The sequence below is a fragment of the Rissa tridactyla genome, chromosome 10 (genome assembly GCF_028500815.1).
Source record: "Rissa tridactyla isolate bRisTri1 chromosome 10, bRisTri1.patW.cur.20221130, whole genome shotgun sequence".
NCBI lineage: Eukaryota > Metazoa > Chordata > Aves > Charadriiformes > Laridae > Rissa > Rissa tridactyla.
In genome coordinates this window covers 4,478,529-4,502,225 of record NC_071475.1, presented here as the reverse complement: position 1 = coordinate 4,502,225, position 23,697 = coordinate 4,478,529, and the positions used below count along the sequence as shown (strand labels likewise).

The 23,697-nt window shown below is 39.9% G+C and overlaps 1 protein-coding gene across 1 annotated transcript; it reads right to left on the bottom strand.

Annotated features, from left to right (window-relative positions):
- Window positions 1-2,460: 2,460 nt before the first annotated feature.
- Window positions 2,461-23,056, bottom strand: TXNRD3 (thioredoxin reductase 3). The gene is made up of 16 exons (XM_054216297.1): window positions 22,844-23,056; window positions 15,575-15,635; window positions 13,902-14,011; window positions 13,612-13,725; window positions 11,672-11,744; window positions 10,663-10,782; window positions 10,106-10,248; window positions 8,578-8,693; window positions 8,244-8,469; window positions 7,922-8,014; window positions 7,388-7,464; window positions 6,332-6,488; window positions 6,025-6,132; window positions 5,001-5,096; window positions 3,969-4,103; window positions 2,461-3,693 (listed from the first exon to the last, which is right to left on the bottom strand). The coding sequence occupies exons 1-16, from the start codon at window positions 22,964-22,966 to the stop codon at window positions 3,631-3,633; spliced, it is 1,815 nt and encodes a 604-aa protein (XP_054072272.1). The 5' UTR covers window positions 22,967-23,056; the 3' UTR covers window positions 2,461-3,630.
- Window positions 23,057-23,697: the final 641 nt, after the last annotated feature.

Genomic DNA, 23,697 nt, shown 5'->3' with positions numbered 1-23,697 from the left:
TCCACTGTTTCAAGAGCTACAGTACAGAGTGCCGTAATTATCAGTGATAGAGACAAAACATTGCTTCAGCTAAGAGCAGATTCAGTAAGCGACTGAGTATTTTCAACTGCAGCCTATAAAAGGTTCCTGATATTACACTATGAATAAATATCTGAATATTTTAAGGACGCAGAACACCCCTTCAGAATGTGGTGAATAGCATTTATGACAACAGAAGTGTTTAAACACACCGTTTTGCCTGTAGTGTCACTGCTTGAGTGTCTGTACTACTCAAACTCACTTACGATTTGGAGCAAATGAGTTTCAGGAGAAGGCATCTGTTCCTTGTTAGCTAGAGGGAAGATTGTTTTAGAGCATTCTAAACCCAGTTGGACTTGCATTAGCTGAGTTTCCATCAAAGCAAGTTTGATAACTGAAGACAAACGTAAGTAGCATTTAAATGAATATCTGCTTACGTAGCTTAATAATCAGAGACTCTCTCTGTAGTTTTAAGTGCCTACTCTTGTCGCTCAAGCAAACAAATAGGTACAGAGAAAGTGCCAGTGCTTACTACCCGCAGTTACTTGGCCTACTGAGGATCATTTAATCAGCGTGTGTAAACTGATGTCTGTTTCTCACAGTTCTTTTATCAAGCTAACAACTCAGCTGTTATACCCCATTGCACCGCCACGTACATCATTCCCCATTAAGTTTCTTGTCAGAGGGCAGACCAGCTGAAACCATAGAAATTGCCAACGTAATGAAATGGGCAAAAGCTGTCTCAAAGCCTTTTCAGAACTACATCAGGAAATTCTCCCCACGCTTGGCCACTATACTAGGCCTGCAGGTTTTAATTTATTTTCAGTTTTACACATAATGCATTACTAAGATACAAGCCTGAAAGGTGCTGGGCAAAAGAGGACTTTGAGAATGAGAGACGATACAGCCCCATTATCCCAATACTTGGGATAACTGACAACTTGAGCGTTTAGATCACATAACAGCTAGACTCCAGGTGGAGAATACATAAGAAAAGATACTTTAGAAAAGACTGAAGCAGGAAGACATTCTACTTATTTAACTCAGCCACAGACCAAACAAAAAAAGATTGGAAAAACAATGTCAGACTGTACATTTAGGAGTATTGGCTGTCAGAGGTTTTTACTTCTCAGATTCTACCTCTTTCTCTAAAATCTACTGTCAAGCTTAAAGTTTGGCTTGTAACTACGTCTTGTTGTCATGGCACCCTTTACTTAACACATGAGCCTACTGAAACACAAACAACATGTTCACTCAAAATACTGGTCTTGCATATTTTAACTGGAGAGTTTAAAGCCTAAAAGGCTAGCTGTACAGAGTGCCCAATGCTTGTAAAATATATCACGTAGAGCTGACAGCCAGGGCAAGCCTGACATAAGAAACATCTGCAATTAGTACACTGCTATAGATATGCAAGTGGTAATTATTGATCAATTAACCTGAACCTGCAAATCAAATCTGGATTTGAAATAAAACTCAATTAGTGCTTACTAATAGTAAATTCAGGAAGTAATCATTGATTGAGTTAATTTGTTTCCTCCTTCACTTCCTCTATAACGTGGCTACACAAGGTAAACTTTGCCATTAGCAGTCAGTTTCTCACGATATAAAGCCTTCTGAATGTTTTATTGTTTACTAAGTTTCCTTTCAGCTGTTGAGATTGTGCAAAAGTCTGTAACACATTACCTGCTACTGGCTGTCCACCCTAATCTCCCCCGACTTTTTAAAACTACTCAAATGAGTCTCTGGTTCATCCACTTCAACTTAGAGATTAAGGTCACTTCTACACTACTATTATGCCTACTTTACTTCAAACTATACCATCTGACCTATTAAGAGGCAAACTTTCAGGCATGCAATGTTTTGGCAGTGCCATTCTTAAGGTCACTGCTGCAGAAGCGATAGCAAGAAGGTGGCTCTACCAAATATTTCTATGAGACCAGGACAAGTAACTCGCCAGAGCTCTGCAGCAAAGCAACACTAGAAGCTCAGCAAGTGTCCCCACTGTCAACTGAAAATTTTTTGCTTTATTACTAGGCACCCACAGCAAAACCTCAAAGTCTCCAAGAGTTGTTATATTTGAACACCAGCAAGATTTGCTGCTGACGCTCCAGCTAGGTTCTACTGAGCACCTTTCAGCTATATCGCAGTTAAACACTCCAACATAAATATATATTCAGGATCTTCTGGAGTATACAGGAGTGGTATACAATTGCGTTCTCATTTTGAACAGAGAGAATTCTACATACTGAAATAGAATCATGTTAGATTTCTTGAGTAAGTCCCCAGATGTGGCAAGACAACTTGTTTCTCCATTTGAAAGATTATAGCACGCACCAGCCTATAGAGGTTTTAGCATCACATGTGATAAACAATATAATTGAAGCACAATAAAATTCCAAGTATGCAGTAACATAAACCATGAGGTCAGACACCACAAAGTGTTGTATGAGTTGTTTATTGAACTTCAAATTCCATGGTACATCATAGATTAAATAGTTAAAAACTGTTTATTATGATACAATGTTCAGAGTAGTCTTTCAAAACATCTCTTTGGACAAAACTAAGAGCCAAATTCAAGCACGATTCCCCCCAAGCAGAATGCTAGGGGTGGAAGAAAGCTTCAGAGTACTGACTGTACACAACACTACACAAATCATGATAGCACAGCAAGTCAGTACTCTCTGCTGCAACACATGCTTCAAAGAAATTCTGTACACCACTTATTACCATCACAGGCAGGCACCTACTCTCACACCCTGATCCTCTAAGACTTCAATACTCCACAGAGGAGTACAGACTTACAGTTCCGGGTCTCTGATTTAAGACTATTATCACAAAATATAGTCATAAACAGCAAGAGCAAACTGATGAGGTCTTGCGCTTATGGTCTTCAACCCTGACACAAAAGATGCCTACAACTGAATTTTTTTTCTTAAAGACATGATGTCACCTGAGGTCAAACAACTATGAACGTGAACAACAGCGATGTCTTAGATTACTTTGAAGTTTTAGACTGGTTGAGGTGGGAGACTAGTGCTTGAACTGCACTACTCAACACTGCATCCAATTTATGCCATCTTGCCTCAACTGATTATACAATTAAGTAAAACAAAATGCATCAAAAAAGGTAAATCAGTCAACTGTAAACTCTTGGCAAGAATCATTCATTATACATTTGTCCTCTATCTCAGGCATTTATACAAGACACTGGAGCCTAGAAGCGTTAGCTTTAATTTGTGCAACGTAAGAATTTCCTTCAGGGGAAGTTCAGTCATCTGACTGGACGAAGAAATCTCCCAAACTTGCATGGTAGCCATCAGTTGTAGCTCACCTCAGAATAAGGTTACGAGCTAGAACGTCAAAAAAGCACAGCAGTGCTGATTCCAAGCAAAGTCAGGATTTAGAGTTCAAGATTTCCCTGCTGTATTACTGTTTCCATTTGCAACGCTATTTACGGAGGAAGCCCCACAAAGGCACCACTCCCAGCTGCAGTACATACAGTGGTACTGATGCAAGTGTTTATTTTGCTGCAAAGCAGTTGGATGTATTAGGGCTTCCACAGAACCAAGCGTGCACAACATGAAAACATGTAAAACAGCAGGTTTAACCTCAGCAGCCCCTTTGACTGATGTCTTGTCCTGAAGATTTTGTAATATCCATTGTAGTGAACACCTGTAAGACACCAAAAGAAAAGCTCTGTATCATCATCCACATGGCTATTAGTCTCCTCTTGTAAAGTAACAATACTTGATTTCTTTGAACTATTGCAATGGAAAACAAGTTGTAGTGCACAATTAACACATTTCCTATCACATGTCAGTATCTTATGGTTAGAAGTTAAGCAAGTACTAGATCTCATAAATACAACGCAGTATTCTTGCCTTGCATCTAGGTAACCACCTGCAAAAGCAGGTTTTAAATCAAGCTGTGCCCTCCCCTTCCCTTACCTCTCCACAAGTTGGATGGATTCCAATTGTTTCATCAAGTAATTCTTTGGTGAGACCACATTTTATTGCAGCAGCAAAACCTTGGGTAATTTCACCAGCATTAGGCCCAAGAACATGGAATCCTATCACACGATTCTTTAAGACAGGTGAGAACAAAACAGGAGTTAGCACTAGGTAAAGTTCAACAAGAGCTCTAGTATGTAACTCCCACTACAAAATTTATGTTACACAAGCAGATCAATAGCAGTCTTTAACAAAAAAACTGCCAGCATCCTAGGAAAAAACCTTCATAGTGAAATCTAAATAAAACCCCTCCTTCCATTGTGTTCTTTTCACTTAGGTTATTTCCAATGGGACTCCAATAAAAGCAGAACTTTGAGACTTTCTGCAGTCTTTGAGAAAGGGTTAAGTGGGCCAATAAGCAAAAGAGTAAATTTACTTCCTCTTAGCTTAAAAGCCATGCTATTTCATCATATCATTCATTTTAAACACCAAAAATCTTCCTTTGTTTGCCTGTTCTCCCAGACAGAAAAGACTGGACAGCACTGGCACTTATTTTTTGCAACAACAAGAACCTACTGATCACTACAAGTTCCCATTTCTCATCATTGAGTTTCCTAGGACCAACCACATGTTTTCCAAGTTTTTACTAAACATACAAAACTGCACTTTGCAAAAGGCAAAAACCACAAGGTCCAGAAACCTAAAGCAAGACACCGCATTGTACAGTCAACTCAAAACCCACTTGGAAGAAAAACCCTGATGAATGTCTTCACAAGTCTGTTCTTGATATAGGAACTCAGGTGAAGTTTCAAGATGTATAAAGCTACAACTTGCTCAAACAGCTGTTACACTAAAAAAAGCCACCCAAACAAAACAATCAGATCTCTCCTCTTAAAACAAATACTTATGTTAACAGAATGGGTAGAGCTGGCCTCAGACAGGCAAAATAAAAGATAATAGTCCTTTGGGTAATCTGAAAAGAAATTTTCAAGAACACACTCAGCAAACCCATTCCAGCTTGCCACTTACATTGTCATGTTTACTGCAGATAATCTTCGCATAACAAGTATTGTTATCTCTGCCTGGTACTGTCCATTCAAGTGGCCAGAACAAACTGTGATAAACCTGGGAGGATGACAAGAAAAAGAGCATTAGAAGTTGATGAATTAATTCAGTCAGACATAATTCTAATTTTTAATGTTTTTACAAATAGGTGGTTTCACATTTAACTCGCTAGATTTTCATAACTTATCCTAGTCAAGACAGTGATTTTTGTTCCCCCTGGCCCAAGCTGTCCATATCCTCCAAAAGCCAGTAGAGGAAGACCTGACTCAAAGCACACGCCCCTGATTTAAATACTTGATTAAAACAGCAACAGCTATAAGACAGCATTTTAAGATTGTACTTTCAGAAAGAGAAGTGCTTTAGTCATACAAAATTAATATCTAGTTACTATAATTTTAAACCTATTCTGCAAAACAGTTAACAGCAGAAACTGAATAATGCCAAGTGTATTTGAAAGACGTAAGGAGTTAAACACAAGGCATGCAAACAGCTTTAATGAAACTCTTCAGAGAAGTGCAGAACCCAGAAATTAAAACAGAACAGGGAAGTTATGCCCGATATTCCTACTGCCATAAGAAAAGGTCAGGAAGAAACTAATTCCCAATTCAAGTACAGTGAATAAGCAGAAAATAGACAGTTCTTCCCAAGAGTTTGGTATACTTCAGCAATATGTCTTTAATTCACAATAACAAAAAAAACCCCCACCACCTACAGTTTTGCAACCTGAGTTCGGCCTGCTGAAGTCAAATACTTCTTGGCAGCATACAAATACCTACACACAATTCTAACATTATCAATCCCAGTCCTGGATTTCTGGGAGTCTAATAGCTTGTTAGTCAGACGACAACACTTCCACGATCAAAGACCTATCTAGCTAACAAGCTAACATTCTAATCCTGTTTTAATACTATGACTCAAGCGTAAAACAGCAAGGCACAAGAAAAAACACTCTCAAGCTACAAGTTAAACAAGTCTTCAGTGCTCTCACCTCCAAGTTTTGCTTTCCATATTCTTCTATGGCTCTTTCTTCAGCTAACCCACAGCTGCCATACTCTAAAGGAGTAAACACTGTTGTCGGTACATTGATATAGTCACACTAAAAATAAAAAACAAAATATATGTTTAGACTATGCAAGTTCTATATAGTATATAACAGGAAAAGTTGTATTAGCACTTTTTTTTAAACACAAAACACTTGCAGTGCCTGCAGTCAAGTGGGCAAACCAACTCATGTTATTGCAATTCTGAGGCAAAAAGCGTAGAAATAAGTTGAAGTTGTATTCTTATAGCTTTACCTTTGTGGTACTACCACCATAAAGCCTGCGGGCTAGCAGTTTCCCTGCTTGAATAGCAACTGGAGTAAGTTCAAGCTTTCCATCCAATATATCTCCAATAGCATAAACATAAGGCACATTGGTTTGTTCTTCATCATTTACAGGTACTTTCCCATTCCTTTAAAACAAACAGAAATGAGAGTAGAGTTCAGTATCATAACCTTCCTGAGAACTCAGCAAAAATCAGGGGAGAGAAGTTCTACTAGAAAGTTGTTATTCTAACTACTGAGCACATTTTATTAGATATACTTATGCCTTTTTCACTTCAACTACAAACTCCTGAGAGCATCAATTACCTCCAACTCTGGCACTCATCTGAAGTCAGTATTCAGCAGGCCAGTTCTGACCTGAGCAACAGTGTGCGTTCAATGACAATGAAGTTATTCAGACATCCTTGGACTCATGATCTTTTACTTGACTATTGTACAGCTTGCAATGTACATTTTCCCCTATGGGGAAAAAGAGCTGCAATATCACTCGCGTGTTTAAGTAGGATGGCTTAGTACGCAGTTAGCTGCTGCAACCTGATCTTAATTTTTCTTTCTCCTGAACAACATAATCCTGCCTCCTACTTTGCATGAGTTTTGCACTGAGACCAGGGAGAAACAAGAAAAAACTTAAACCTGCAGGAAGTTAGTAGTTTGCTGCCTCTTTAAATCCCTAGATTAACTTGCCACATGAGCTAGTTAAAATGTTTAATTTAACAGAATATTAAACTGCAGTTTGTAAGTAAATTAAGCATATATATTAAAACTATTCCTTAAGCACAGTGGCCAACAAGTAGGTATTAACTCATTCAGAATAGTTCTTTTATGAAATACACATTAAAGAAATGAAGTTAATGGACAACTAGAGTCAAGTCCAGGAGAGAAAAGGTTTTAAAGGTTCACATAATTGCCAGGTATAAAAGGATTAAAAAAAAAAAAAAGCATGAGTATCATTAGGTATTGTTAGAGGTAAAAAAAAAAAAATTAAATCATTGCATTCAGTGGTTTAAAGAAGTTAAGCAATACTCACTTCTCATTGATTTTGACACCAATTGTCTCTAAACCAATATTTCTGGTACATGCATCACGACCAACGGCTATCAAAACCTGAAAAACCAAAATTAAATATAATAATTTTATGCAAGAGAGGTGTAATCAGCATAAGATTTCCTTTGGTCTTGTTCTGAAAAAAACTGAAGCATACAATTGAAGTGACTTTTCCAGAAGTTCTTTAAAGAGCCACCAACAGTTCAGGCTTGTCCATGTGCAACTTGTTTCAGAGATGCAAACAAGCAGCAAAACATTAATACCAGAACAAAACCAGACGCAATACTACTGTTCCTATGAACTAAATTCCATGCACGTAAAGTTTCACCCATTCTGAGGACAGGGCTCAACTGAAGATGAGTATTGAATTTTCATGTATTTTCTTCTACCAGCAATTTAAGTGAACAATTTTTCAAGCAAGATTTCCCTTTACTTTTTTCCTGCACAACTTTTAAAGTATTTTAATACATTTTCATGTGCTGTTATACGAGGTTATTTCAAATCCAGAAATGCTTACAGTGTTATATTCTTCTTCAAAGATTTCTTCTCCCTCAGTAGACTTTGCTATCACTTTCAGTCTTCCAGGCATGCCTTCTTCCAGCTGTTCAACCTGTATAAATATTTGCAAGCTTAGAATGACCTTAAGCAGCAGAGCTCACTCACATTGTCACTTTAAACCTTGACCTACTAATTTATCATTCAGCAGTAAGAAAAAAGCTTAATCTCATAAAACATTTATTCCTGTGCAGAGTCAAAGCTTTCCCAGACAGACATGCATTCTACATATGCTGTTTAAAGTATCTTCGCATGGAGAGAAGAAACCTAAAGAAAGCACTTGCCTGAACAGGTACAAACTTCCTGATGAACTTTACGCCGTGTGTTTCCATATGTGCACCTACTCTTTCTGCCATTTCTTGGTCAAAGCCCCGAAGAAGTATGGAACGCACCATCACTGTGACATCCAGACCTAGACCAGCAAGAAATCCTGCACATTCTAGAGCCACATAGGAAGCACCCACAACTAGAGTTTTGCCAGGGCAGTAAGGCAGGGAGAAGAGGTCATCACTAAAAAGAAAAGAAGTGTAAGTTACAAAGTACTTTCAACACAAGCTTGTTTGTCTTTGCAAACACTAGAGCAGGCAAAATTCAGTCTATTACACCTTTTCATCTCACCTTGTAATGCAGTATTCTTTATCTCCAGGGATACCCAGATATCTAGGCCTTTCTCCTGTTGCCAGGACAAAAGTCTCCGCCGTGTGATAGGTTACTTGTCCTTTCCTATTAGTTGCCTGTTTATACGGACACAGTTAAGTAAGTCTTTATCATAGGAACGGGTTTTAAGATAAAATAATAAAAAAAGTAATCCTCCCCTTAAATCTTGCGGATATGTTTAAGAATCAAGAACAAGGAGTTTCAAACAAGAACTAATGCATTTAGAGAAGCCACGCAGGTCACTGAAGAATCATAGGTTTAAATCACAAACTATCATGCTTTTCTGACATCTGTTAGAGCACTAAAAATCATTTATTCTTTGAATCCTGCCCATTTCAACTACTCATTCAGATTGAATTGTTCATAAACAACTTTACTTTCAAGCTACAAAATACTACAAATTATTAAACCCCCCGCCTCTCACTTCCAACAGAAGGCTAACACGATGCTAGTGACAGACTAATATCAATTAGTTCTTAGGGTAATATAGAAATAAAATTTAAAAAAAAGTATCTAGTTATACGATTTCAGAGAGCCTAAGACCCAACTTTAAATGAACTCAAACTAATACAACCTCTAGAGGTTCTTGGTCTTGGGAAATTTCATCTTGCCAATGCATCTCTTGAAATCTGACATTTATTCTTATCTTTTGTTATTTTCCAATACAGATGAAGGGAAACTTCTCTCCATCAAGTCATCAAGTAATTCAGGCTGGAAGGGATCTCAGGAGGGATCTCAGGAGGTCATCTAGTCCAACCTCCTGCTGACTGTCTGTTCTACTTCATTTATAGACTAAGGACACTTCAGTAGATGACCTGCATACCTGAACACTAGAACAACTGGTAGATGAGGTAAGTTGAGCATATTACTATCTTTTCAGTGCTAATCTCTTGGTTCGAAACACATGTAGCTCAGCCTTCAAACTCATACTGAAAACAGACAATTACACCCACTGAACCAAACAGTTGTCTTCAATATGCACTTCTAAGTTAACCTTGCTACAGTATGATCACTGACAGCAAGATTGCCAGCACACGTTTTGTCTTGCCAGACTGACAGTTTAATTCTTATGCTGATAGAGCATAAGGTTTTAGGAGTGCTGTTATGCAAGTTCTTAATCTGAATTTAATTTCAATAGTTTTTATGCTTTAGTATGAAGATTTTCTAAGTGGCAAAATTGTACAGATAAAGCTTTTCCTCCCCCTCTTCCCCTCAGGCTGCTGACCCTAGTCATGAAGTTAGCAACTGAGGCATAAGTTTACAGATATCCACGTTACTCTTACGTAACACTTACTAGGTTTTCAAACACTGTGGTATGTGCTAAAGTACAATAATTTGAATCAATAACTTATTTCACAAATGCGGTTTTAACTTCAGTTAACTTAAGTTGACAATGTCAAGATGAAGCCTTTTCCTTGTTGGATTTTAAAACGCAGTTTTAGAACACGAGTTTTCTCTCCCAACTAAACGTTTTAAACACAGTACATACCTTAATTTTGTGTGGTTCAATGAATTCTCCGTAAGAATTGAGGTATGTCACAGACTTCTCTCTTAAGGACACTCGATAGCCCCAATTTAAAGAACCAATGTAGTTTTGAACTGCTTCTACCATGACCCCCCAGTTGTGTTTAACTGAAACAAGACATTAATTTCATATTTAAAGAAATCAAAGTGCAATGAACCCTTAAAGAAAAACTTAAATCTTATTCATTGTACATCACGCTAAGGAAACATAATTATCATCAGTAATGAGGATACATATTGAAGTCTTGTTCTACTATGCTAATATTTACCTGACTTGTTACTATCTGAAATAAGCCCATTCTAGAAGTTCTTTCATTTAATTTAGATAATATAGAGAACAAAACGTAATTAGCTTTCAATCCTAAAGGTTTCTATGACTCAAGGAGGAGGATGCCTTCTGATTCACCTAAGAAAACTAGTGAACTCTGCCTTTAGTTTACTAAGTCCAAAGTACCAGAACGCACTTAAGCTCAGAGACTCATCTGCACACTGCCTTGGTCTGTCCTCTGTGTTCTTACTAACCTTGTTCTTCATACTGCCACCCATATTTCCTTGAGTCTTGGAGTGCCTGACCCAGAAGTGCTGCTTGATGCATTAGCTTCTTAGGAATGCAACCTACATTTACACACGTGCCACCAAGTCCTAAGACAGAAAGAACCATGTTATTACCCTTGTGAACGGGATATTTACGCTTTTCCTATAATATGCTTTGTATAATCACCCATATATCTGCTGGTGATGTTTGCTATAGCCACATAAGTAACATGAAATTTCTGTTGTAAGAGACATTTTAAAATACAATGAACACACTAAACGTACAAGTTTGTATTCAGTTTAAGAGGTTACTTCACTCATTGAACGAAGAAAGGTACAGTGTGCTGTCTTAAACATAGACCCAGGATACCTACCCCAGAGGGATTCAGATTTTAGTCAGACTGGCAAGTAAGCAAGGCAAAAAGCCCAGAGTTCCCAGAGTTTAGTATCGCCTATTATGTGCAATTTGAAATATGTATTTGTTTGAGATCTTAGCTATGAAAACATATTCATACCTCAACTCAATAAAATTTGACCAATGAAGTTCCTTATTCTCAACTGCCAATTGCATTAATAAGGTCAGACAGCAGCTGTCTTTAATTATGGAAAGATGAGGCACGCATGGGCATATAGTCACACTGTTCTAGAGGCAGCCTAGATCAGTTGCCCACAAAATAGAACTAGATGAACTAAAAGGCAAAAAAAAAAACCCACAAGCATGAGAATGTGAAAATGCACACACAGACTACCCAGACACAATTTGAAAGCAAACAGAACTAGAACAACATTTGACAAAGAACAGAGAGTTAGCAATGCACAAAACAAAAAACTGTCCAGAAAAGCAGACATGCCAGGAAAACAACTCCTTTGATATTTGTGTTACAGAACCACAGGAATTCAGCCACCACTTCTAAGAATACAAATCCATAATATCTAACAACTCAGTATGTATCACTGGCACTCAAACATCATAAAATACAAGTTAACAGAAGCTTACCCCATGAGGTTCCAAGAGGTGTTGGAACAACGTAATCTAATACCATTACTTTCTTTCCCAAGGCAGCAGCTTCCTATAAAAGATGGAGAGACAAGTCAGCATTACTAAACTTTCGCCTGACCAAGAAAGCCTGTCCGCTCATTTATGGTCACGATATACTTCACACTAATAGAAGGCTATGGCTCTTCTACCTCCTTCACTAGACAAAAATTGAAATCCCTCAAAAACTATTACTTTCTTCTAAACTTTGAATGGATGCTTATGTTAAATGCTGCACCCATATCACCCTACACTGTCACAAACCATGATCTGAAGAAGGTATGAGATGGGCCTATCAGTTGATGATCCTCTTCTACCTCATCCAAGGAAATATTTACGCTGTTAGCTCTCCTTTTGTCTCACAAGGGCAGGACTGACTCGGCCCAAACGAAAAAACCCCAACATGTGATGTTAATAAACTAGAGACAGTTCAATGGAGGACCATCAAGATGCTCAGGGGGCTGGAGCACATGCCCTATGAGAAGGGTGAGGGAACTTGACACATTCAGCCTGGAGAAAAGGTAGATTTGGAGGGAAGGCAACAGCAACTTCCCAATACCTATGAGGAGGTCATTAAAATGATTGTGCCAGGTTTTTCACACTGTCGAGTAGTGGAGGGACAAAAGAAAATAGCCGTAAGTTGAAACAAGAGAATTTCAGACTGGATACAAGGAACTTTCACACCACGAGGACACTCAAGCAGTGAAACAGGTTTCCCAGAAACACTGTGCCATCTTCACCCCTGGCTATTTTCAAGACCTAAACGGATACAGTCCTACATAATCTTGTTTGATCTCACAGTTCACCCTGCTTGGAGCAGGAGCCTAGACTAGACATCATCTTAATGTCCATTCCAACCTGAATAATCTTAGTATACTCTATCCAAGAAATTACCAGACACTTGATTGAATCTACCCATTGTTTGATCTTTGGAGGGCTTGGATCAAATCTTTAGGTGCCTCAAATCTGTTTAAGAACTCCTGTACAGTTACTGCAATCCTGGCTCAAACAAGGTTTAGACAGCTATCTTTTATCTGTGAATACCTGACCTCTCCCACTCTGAACAGCTCAGTAACTATCACCAAGTTTATAACTGATGGCACTTTGCCAGAAGGCACTGTGAGGAAAGATCTGGAGCATTCTAAAAGTGCACAATTGGCCACCTGAAGAATTCAATTGTCACCTTCTCCTGCCTGCCTTATGTTTATCAAGTGAAAGTTGCACCCTTAACTGTATTGTTGTACAACAATCATTGAGGTTGTCGAGCATAACATCACTATGCCCAAACTATAAACTGATGGTTAGGACACCTGGCCAAGAGGTGGGAAGTCTGCGTTCAAATCCCTCAAGTAGAAGAGAAAACTGAATCCACACCTTAGGCACTCTGAACAAGAGCTAACTGTGTAAGAGGTACACAATCTCTATTACCATTTCTGAAAAAGCAGCTAGAAAGAGAATTAAAGTGTGAACCTATCCCTTGAGAGAACAGCTGAAAGCACTTTATTTTAGATGACTGGCAATCCTAAATCCTACACAGCCAAAAGTACTTCAAGAGTAGCGTTTAAGTTTTCCAGATTACTATTTGGAAGCATTAAAGTGCCTGTGTACTACACATGAAGAGGAGATACTTGAAAAAATTTTGGTTCCACCCTCAGACAGGAACCTAAAACCTATTATTAGGATACAGACTTGAATAGGCATGGGCTAGAAACTGGTCCACACAGACCATGATTTCCTGAGTGAGCACATTACTAGGCCACTACTGATTCATTAATTAACAAGTTGAACAGTAATCATCATCAAAATATAGACTGTTTTATATTATTGTGATTAATACAGAAACCAACTTTTGAGTAAGTTTCATATACAACCTGCTCTTTAATGCAATTTTCACGTCATACCTTGGAACATGCAAGTCCACCTGAGCCACCACCAATAATAATGAGGTCATAATCATAGGGCTCTGCATCTTTGTTATCCCCAAGAAGTTTCTGTAGTGATCCATCTTGATAAGCCTGAGAAGGGAAAAAAAAAAGTCAACCACACATATTTCTGAGCAACCAAAAATTGAATGACATTGCCTTCTCTGACCCAGATAACCCAGTGTAATGTGTCACACAAAATTTAATTACTATCACAGCAAATTCACTCAGTCCTGTCTACTTCCAGCAGATTTTTAAAGAAAAGTTACCTGGTAAGTTGAATCACAGCCGCCTATGTGAGTTCCATTCACAAATACATTAGGCACTGTCCTCTGATTAGTTAGCTCTGCTAACACTTGCTGAATACTGGGGCCATCAGCTAAGAATAAAAGAAACAGGTACACTATAGAAAACATTTCAAGAAGGGAGCTTTTAAAACAACCTGCAATATACTGTAGGCCTGCCAAGAAAACAATTCTATTATAAGCATCACATTTGTAGACTTCCTGAACATAAGCAAGTCTTCAGAAACTACTTCTCAAAAGAGTACGGTTAAATACCAAGGATAAATCAGTGCTTCAAGCCATAATTCTACAGAACAGAGTAAAGATGAAGTATAGTTTAGTGCTTGTATTTCATGGATTCTTAACAGTCTCTTCCTGACAGTGTCACACTTGGTACTACACAGATATCACAGGAGATCATACAGACAGTGTTTCTTTCATAAGAATTGTTTGGTTTTGGAGTATGTTCTGTGTTAGTACACAGAGTTTTACCCAGCAGCTTTGTACTATGAGAATATGGGGATGGGAAAAATGAATATCCTCTTCTACTTACCCTAAAGCTACCTTCATACTTTTTCTACCCACCACACTGTCTTAAACCTTCCAGTTTTAAGATTATCATTGCCTGACCTGACCTATCATCTGAATCATCAGCACCTATGCACAGGCTCCATTTGGATCGCTCAGCAGTTGTCCAGCAGTAAGTGTGGGAATGAGAATTTCCAGTAATCACTTTGACTAAAATCTTTTACTCTAACACCATATTTATTTAGTATCAGTAATCAGAGCAATTGCAAGGGAAATACATTATTAATTAGGAGTAATTCCAGAAAAAAAACCCCACTGTGCATTGCACTTTGCATATCTTGGGCTATAATTAGTTCACATTATCACAACTTTAATAAGAAGTAAAAATAAGTAAGAGATGCTCTGGAACAATAAATCAGTACATTTTTCCCCAAACACTGCTTAGGCACAAACACTTCAAAAAAAAGCATTAGCACTTTAAAAATGCATTGGAAACTAAGTTTTCTACAGGAAAAAAAGTGATAATACACATTCAACAGCTTACCGACAATGCAACTAAGAGTTTACTGTTAGATACTACTTGTTCTCAAAACTACATCAAAAACTACACGCACCACAGTTATATACACATAATGCACTACAGACGTATTAAAACTAAAGCAGCTTGGGCTTTAAAGAAAAAAAAAAACAAACTCAAACTAGCAACAGCCAAGGTACTGGCATTTACCCTTCCTTCCAATGACTCAGCAAATTTCCCTATGAAGGTCAGCCATATACCAAGTCAAACATTAACAATGCATCTAAAGCCACAAAAGAACCTAAGGTAGGAGAAAAATACCACAGGCTTTTTCCCAAAAGACAGAGCTCCTCAGAGAGAAATCAGATCTTACATCCTCTACCAGCTGATGATTTATAAACAAAGAGTCAAAGCTTCCAGTTACATTAAAAACACATCCTGTATTAAAATCTACACTGAAGCCTACTTGACTTTATCTCTGAATATATTAAGATTTATTTTAATCGTTTTGTATATCCTCCAATTAGTTCAAGACAGCTTAGAGTGTTATGCACAGTCACCCATTTTTAGTTACAATAAGCAGCATGTCACAGATTTTCTTTCTTATACTTACGAGTTACATCAAGTTCCAAAGCATAGTACTCCACATGCATAGAGCGGAAGAGTTCTTTCACCTGCAACAGAAACAGACACAATGCAGTGCAAAGCTTTCACAAGATCTGATACACAGCTTGGGGTAAAACTCGGTTGTTGGACATACACAGGTAACTTTTAAGCCTCAGTTATTATGCTTTGAGGCTCTAGCTCTACATGCCTTTGGTAAAGTTTGGCACTACTTCCATGTCTTGCATGTTCCCCACTTAAAGCCAGGCTATTTCACAGCATTCAGATTAAGCATCCCACATCACAGCAATCTTCCAATACTGGTTTCATTACCTTAAGAAAACATTTCTACATACAATTTGCTTAGCTGCAGACTTCTCCGTCCCTGGCAGATGCCAAAAGCCATGAGAATAACTGACATATGGAAAAACATCAAGAAGAAAGAAAAAGTAGCAGACAGATTCCTTCATAGAACTAAGGAAAAAAAGAAAAAAACGGAGTAGAGGATAATATGCAAAACAAAACACTGCCAAGTAAATGCAAAAATAAAAAAGTGCATTATAAAAAGCTGCAGAAAGAGTAACACTCTCCAAGTGTACTCAGCAGTAGGACAGCTCGTGCCTACCAGCACTGCCTTCACTTTTGGTTGCTGTACTTCAGAAATTTTTTTATAACAAGCAGAGCACAATTACTGTAAGGAGTCAATGCACTGGGTTTAACATAAAGAAAACAAGGTGGGGGGAGCAGAACTGTATTCAAATAAATAATTTACTGCCTCAAGGAAGAAGAGAAGTGGTGGCAGATGGAATAAGAAGCAATGGTCTTGAACCTCATCAAGAGATTGAGATTAGACTTTAGGAAAAGCTTTTCCTAATGACAAGACACTGGAACACATTGCCTGAGTAGATGACAGTCTTCATCAGTGAGTGGCTCCAAAGTACACTTCAAAAGTGTTTGAACTACCGCTTCTCCTACCATGAGACAGGGGACAAGACTAGATGATCTCCTGAATTTTTTTTCCAGCTCTCATTTTTGGTTTGCTCTTGAACAACATCTGCCTCAGCCTCCAGGATCAGGCAGGAGCGGTTCCAACTTGTTTGCCATTGTTGTACTAAATCAGTCTTATCTTGCTTGTGAAATATTAAGCGAGTTAATAACAGAATGTAACAGTTACATTTTTTAACCTTTTAAATGGCCATTCTTCCTCCATTATGCAGGAGAAGCATTCTAAAGATGCTTGGTCATTAAAAGTCTGCTTTTCGCCTGTATTGCCATGAATAAACTCAGATACAGTATCACTGGAACATGTCCTAGAAACACTGTTCATGCATCCAGAGGTCTGCAATAAATTAAAAGGGAAGGTGTGGTGGGGAGTGAAAAGAAACAAAAAAAAAGGAGAACCTATATATGAGCCTAGGCTTAAAAAGAAAAACCCCACATCTTACACGACAACTTAGTGGAGATTCTCCCCAGCCTGGACAGAGTTCTGGGTCGTTTTCTAACTTCAGTTCTGGCTGGACAAAGCGCATCATTACCAGATTCAAATCAGGTAGCACTTTAAAACTGGGATTATTTTTTTTACAGTTAACACCTATTTGTAAAACTGGCAGCACTGAAACTGTGAACTATCCTTCCAGTTGGATGACGACATACCTCAAGGCACAAGAGGTAGTATTACATCTCTCAGTATTTACTCCTTTGAAATACAACTTGCACACTTACTCATGCAAATATATATGGTAAGGCAATGGGTAAAATATCTGCTTTTAATCATAACTGTCTTGATGTGAAAACAGCTCTAGCAAGAAGCACTAAATGTCTGTGTGATGGATCCCCTTGCCAGCGTGGAGTCTGAACAATGAAGCATACAAAGTTGCTGCCAATTCAGAAGAAATCTTTTACAACTAGCTTTCTGATGAACCTCAAATTTATTGACAGCACTTCACTAAGAGTAAGTTGAGTCACATCTAATAAGCTTACAGATGTCAAACACATGATGAATAAAATGTTTTTATTGTCTCTGTGATCCATGCTGTTACTGTGCTGATCCATGGTGTTACAGTGCCAAAGGCCGAGTATTCCAGGGCTTTCTACTGGAGTTTCAGCTTTATGCAGACAAACATAAAGCTTTTGTGATCTCTACCAACTACATGGTCTGTTTCTTATCACATCACAGAACGACAGGTTGGAAGGGACTGCAAGGATCATCTGGTCCAACCTTTCTTGGCAAAAGCACGGTCTAGACAAGACGGCCCAGCACCCTGTCCAGGTCAAGCTTAAGAGTGTCCAACGACAGGGAATCCACCACTTTCCTGGAGAAATTATTCCAATGGCTGAGTGTTCTCTTTATGAAAAAACTTCCTCGCGTCCAATCACAATCTCCCCAGACAAAACTTGTACACATCATCCCTTGTCTTTTCCACGTGACTCCTTGTCAAAAGGGAGTCTCCATCTTCTTTGGAGCCACCCTTTAAATACCGGACCATGGTAACAAGGTCTCCCCTAAGCCTTCTTTTGTCAAGGCTGAACAAACCCAATTCTCCCAACCTTTTTTCTCAGTCGTTCCTCCAACTATGTATCCACAGTAATATACAAATATAAGCTCTGCTTATATAATTGATTACATTAGTTCTACCACTATAGAATTATTTAAGTTGTAAGGGACCTTTGGAGGTCATCTGATCCACCCCCTGCTCAATGCAGGGCCAAATGTGACATCTGATGAAGTTGCTCAAGCACTGTCCACTCCAGTTCTGAATTTCTATAAGGACAGAGATACCATAACCTTTCTGGGCTGTTCCAAGGTTTGACCATCCTCACAGTAAAGAATTTCCATTTTACGTCACTGGAGTATCTCTTGTTGCAACTTGTATTTATTGGCCCTTGTCCTTTCACTCTGCAACACCGAGAAGTGTCTGGTTGTCTTCCCACTCAGTAGCTGAAGACAGCAACTAAAGTCCCCCCTTAGCCTTTGCAAGGCTGAACAAACTGAGCTCATTCTTCACACATCCCGTGTTCCAGTCCTCTGCCCATCTAGGTGGCCCTAAAAACTTTTGCCCTAAACTCACCATTCTTTCAGGCTTGCTTACTGGAATGACTATGGCTACGGACTGAACGAAAAGGAAATGACAGTGGCACTGTTCCGGACCTCCGGCTCTGCAACTGCTGTTACAAAGCCCAAACTGAATGCCATGAAAGATCTAAAAAGCAAAGCTTAAAGGGATTGCTACTATGAAGTGATAAGCTAAGAATCTGGGGGGGGGAAGTCACAAAATTAGCTATTTGGTTGCTGTTTTAGTTTGCAGCAAAGCAGCAGAGTAACAGGCCAGTTTTCATTAGTGGGTTTTTTAAATTAAAAAAAAAAACACCTGCTACAACATTGCAACAGCAGCTGGCGGGGGGGGACAGGACAGAAAACATCAGTAGGACAAGAAATTATTACACTCAGGAAAGGACAGATTTAAGACAATACATTTAGGCAACATTTATTCTCTATGGAAGATATGAGTAGAGAAAAATCAGACAAATGTCAGCATCCTAATTAGAAGTAGCTATTGCGCTTTATGCTTATGAACAGATCATGCTTGCATTGTGCTAATGAAACAGAAAGAAAAGTAATAAGTACATGATCAGAGTTACGAAATCCTCAATACAGGCAAGAGATAATAGATTATTTCAGTTTGGAAAAGAAAATGATTTAGGAGGAGTAGAAAGATAACACACACTAATTATAAGTAATATCTAGATAAGGTGAACAGGAAACGATTTCTCAGAAATACTCACTGGATCAAACAGCAACAACTGCATTTACCAGAAAACAATTTTGAAATGAAAAAGAGGTAAACCTCCATACAATACATAAACCAGAGAACTTACTGCAACCTGACGTTGTAAAAGCCAAAGTTAAAATGAGATCAAAAGATCTATTAGACCAACTAATTAAAGAAAGATCCACTGAAAACTTTTAACTCAATAGAACTAATACAAAGTCTGGTCAAGAAATTTCTAAGTCAAACAGTACTGGAAACTTCAATGGCATACTGGGAAATTTCCCAGTCCTAAAAATGTAATTGCTCCAACAGTGTCTGGGATGGGATACGAGGTTGCACGGTCACCAATACACCCATTTACTGCCCTTCTGACCAATGCAATGGCCTCATTTATTGACTAAACCTTTCGCATTTTCACAAAGAGAGACTAGACAAATTTCCAGATATTACTGAACAGTAGGTAAGTTCTCTGAAACTGAGAATTTGGTCTAACACTTTAAAAACTCTTCCTGGAGATGCTTTCTGTCACTAGAGTAGCTAAGCAGGTTTGAAATAAGCTTCGTACAGTAAATTTAAGTATGGCATGTCCTATGTCTGCTGTTTCCCATATCAGCTAACATTCTGTAATAGCTACAGCTGAATTGACCAGAAACACATGCAAATACAGAATGTAACTGGTAATAGCATAACCAGCAACTTCTATGCAACCACACTTGTTGCTCTTAAAATAGTTTCAACATATAACAGCGTTCAGACTTGGCGATTTTTCATGTTAAAAAAATATGTTTTCTTTATGCAGGTCTATCTATCTTAATCTTTTCAGGGTGGTAAGAACAATCAAGTAAGTTATGACAAGGAAGTCATTCTAACACCACCCCCTCTCCAATGCTGCCTTGCTAAAGCAATTGAACAACAAATTGCATTTGCAGAAAGAGAACTGCACAATTGCCTACTCTTGCTACCAGCTAAACTGAACAGAATCAACTACTTAATTCATTTAGAGAATTTATTTGCAGTGCTTTTCTAAAGGAAAGCACAACCTTAATTTTCTTCCAGCATGGCTACATCCATTTGAAATAAAGAATTATTCCCACCCCCCAAATTAGGTCCTTTTAGAGCATGAGTGCTCTCTGCAGTAGTGCTTAACATCATCAGTTTTTCAATTAATCCAACCAAAACCACATTGCTAACAACCATCCACAGTAAAAGACAGACACAGTGCACACTATTCATATCCGTCTATCTTTAAGAACTCAAAACTATGTGATTACAGGCTAAGTACCCAAGCTGTAACCACACTTTCAAATTATATCCACTTCATTAATTCTACAGACTTGATTAGCTAACAAGAATGCTGCATTACCTATTGTTCTCCCATTCCTTTCACCATTTTTTAAGTCTTCAGTGGGAGAGGTTGTTAATACTCATACTGTTGCAGATATTTCTGTTTTAGTACTTGATGTCTTATGTGTGGCTTCCTTCTCTCATAAGTTGTCTTTCTCTAATTGTCTCTCTGTAATATATACCTCTTCTACATGTTTACTTCATCATATTACCTTTCTGTCCTGTTCCAAACAGGAAAGTAAACTAAGTAAATCTGCCTGCTAGAGCAATTGGCTTTTCCTTGCAAACCCCCGAGTTTATCATCTGTTCCTTCACGAAGATCCATATAAGGTCTTTCAACTATCCTTCCTAGGAAGGGCCATGAGAGAGGATCCCCTACTCGTGATATTCATTCTTTCCTTTCCAAGACAACAAAGAGAACGTTCCTCATATCTGAGTGTTTCCTTGAAGCAAGTAATCCTGCCTAATAGAGAAGCTCTGAACGAATGCAGGAAAGAACATTAATCTGGACTTATCACTGGACTCCATTAAACTGGACTACAATCGAATCTCTGTTTCTCTTAAACTCCTTGTGTTAGTCTAGCCCACTGCAACGCCAGCAACAGATGAAGGAAAAGCTTGCAAGTCTTAAAAAGTTACTATGCCTTTATATGATCTCAAAACCACCACACTGAGTGCCATGAATATCAACACTTGAGCAATCATGATCACTAAAAGCACACAGAGCAACAGAGGCAGGCACGACTAAGTATTTCTCAGTGGACGGTCCTCAACAAAAGGACTTCTCAACAGAAGATACCATTTTTGTCAACTGGACTAGAGTTGAGCAAGACTCCTACCCGATCATTAATTCATTTGAATAAGTTGATAAGTAAGCAAATTTTAGAAGGATTTGAGCTGCCTACTATGCTATACTATCTTTCTGTCAATACATTCTTGGAGAGAAGGTGTTGGTTTTGCTTACCCTGCCACACACAAAAGCTTCCTTTCACAAAACCTCAATTAAGTTGCAAGTGAAACAGGATATATTTGTTAAAGTTTTCTACAACAAACAGGGTCACAATATCTCCTCCCTCACTAGAGCTACGGGAACTAACCCTAACCTACACGTGGGAGTGCAGCTTCTGAGTGTTTTCCTGATTGTCAATTTAATTGAGGAACACCAGGACTCAATCCCACAGTTCCAAATACATTTTTCCACCACAGCCACATGAAATACAATATTATGAGGTTTAACTGACACTTCATAACATGCTCTTTGTAAACATCCAAGAATCACAATACCTACAAACGCCCAGATTCTGTACCGGCTATGACTACAGTGTCTTGGTATTGTAAAATTCTAATGAAGATCCTGTTTTTCTTTAATGACTCTGGATCACTAGCTACAGCTACCCTATGATATTGACGCATAATGAGCACTAGAAAAATATTTTTTCACTGAACATTACAATTAATCAATAGTGCCTGTATTTTTTAAACACACATTAAGGCCAGCATTTAAAACTTACACTCTTGCTTCTACCTCAAATTTCAAAAAAAAGCAGAAAACTTAATGTAGCTTTCTCTCTGGGGATGGAACTTTGTCCAACTTGAACACCAATGTGGCGCTCAAACTTTCAATAAGAAAGAAGCACTCTGACCTTCAAGTAACAGATAAAAAAGCTGTTTGGCTGAGGAACAACCACGCCGTGCGGAACTTCCCACACCTTCATCTACCCCTTCACACTCACGTGGCAAAGGGAAAAAACTGCTGAGGACGCCCGTTTGGACCTTTCCCTTGCTTCAAGCCTGACAAGGGGGTTTTTAAGGGGTGGCACCCGGTGCTTAAGTGAAGCGGATCGGGCGCCGCGGTACTCCTGTACCGTCCAAACCCCGAGGGCGCCGTCACAAGGAGCACATCCCCACAGCATTTGCTTTTCAACCCTCCTCCCCCAGCGCGCTTCCCCCGCCCGAGGCGGGCCGTCAGCCTCGCGAGCCGGCGCCCTCAGGGGAGATGCCTCTGGCCTCGCACGGGGGCCGCGCCAGGCCTGCCTCCTCCCCGCCGGCGTGGAGCGGGAAGCGGCTCCGTGAGGCCCCGTTCCAGCGGCTGCCGGGCCGCGGAGAGGGCGAGCGAGGGGAGGGAGGGAGGAAGGGCGGCGAGGTGACTCCAGCCGCCGCCTCACCTTATTGCAGTAAGGGCAGTAGCTCTTGCTGAAGATCATGACGCGGTGGGAGGCGATGAGGGTTCGGACGCGGAGCTTGAGGCCGTCCCAGTCCGGGAGCTGAGTCTGGCCCGGCGGCGGCATGGCGGGGCTGAGGCGGGATGCGACCGCCCGGCGCGCGCCCGACTCACGCTACAGCACCGGCGCGCACCCGACGCCCGCACTGAGCCTCTGCCTTCAGCCCGCCCCTTCCGGAGCGGGGAGCCGGACCGACCTACCCGCAGAGACGGAGGGGGGGGTGTGTGTGGGAAATGGCAAAGAGTGCTTCCCGCCCTTTCTTTCAGCCACACGCACTATGACTCATTGTAAAGCAATAAAAAGCCCCTTTAAATCACGGGTAGAAGTCATGCCGTTTACTTACAGGCGATTTATACAGGGCTACATTTGCTGGTTCTTGAGGCACCCCTCGCCTCTGAGAGGAGGCGTGGAACAACCCAAGAGGCGGGAGAGGAGAGGGCGCATGCGTAGTGCGCGTCGCGCTGCCCAGGCAGCGGCGGTGTATCTAGGCCTCGGCGGGTGCTGGGGCGGTGCCTCCTGTGGCTTCCCTGTCGCCCCGCGGCGCCTCCAGAGGCTGGGGAGGGCAAATTGTTGCGAGGGGAAGCGACTGGAAGGGACAGACAGGAGTTGGGGCTGGCTCAGGTGTCGCTGGCCTTCCTCCCTTCTTCCCGTCATCGGCCGTCCGGCCTTGAGGTGGCGGCCATCGCCGCGTTTCCCGGTGCGGAACAAATACCGGCAGCGGGGGTCGGGGACGCCGATTTTGTCCTTCCGGGTGCCCTATATGTTAGGGCAAAGTCGGGGGGGGGGGGGGGGGGAGC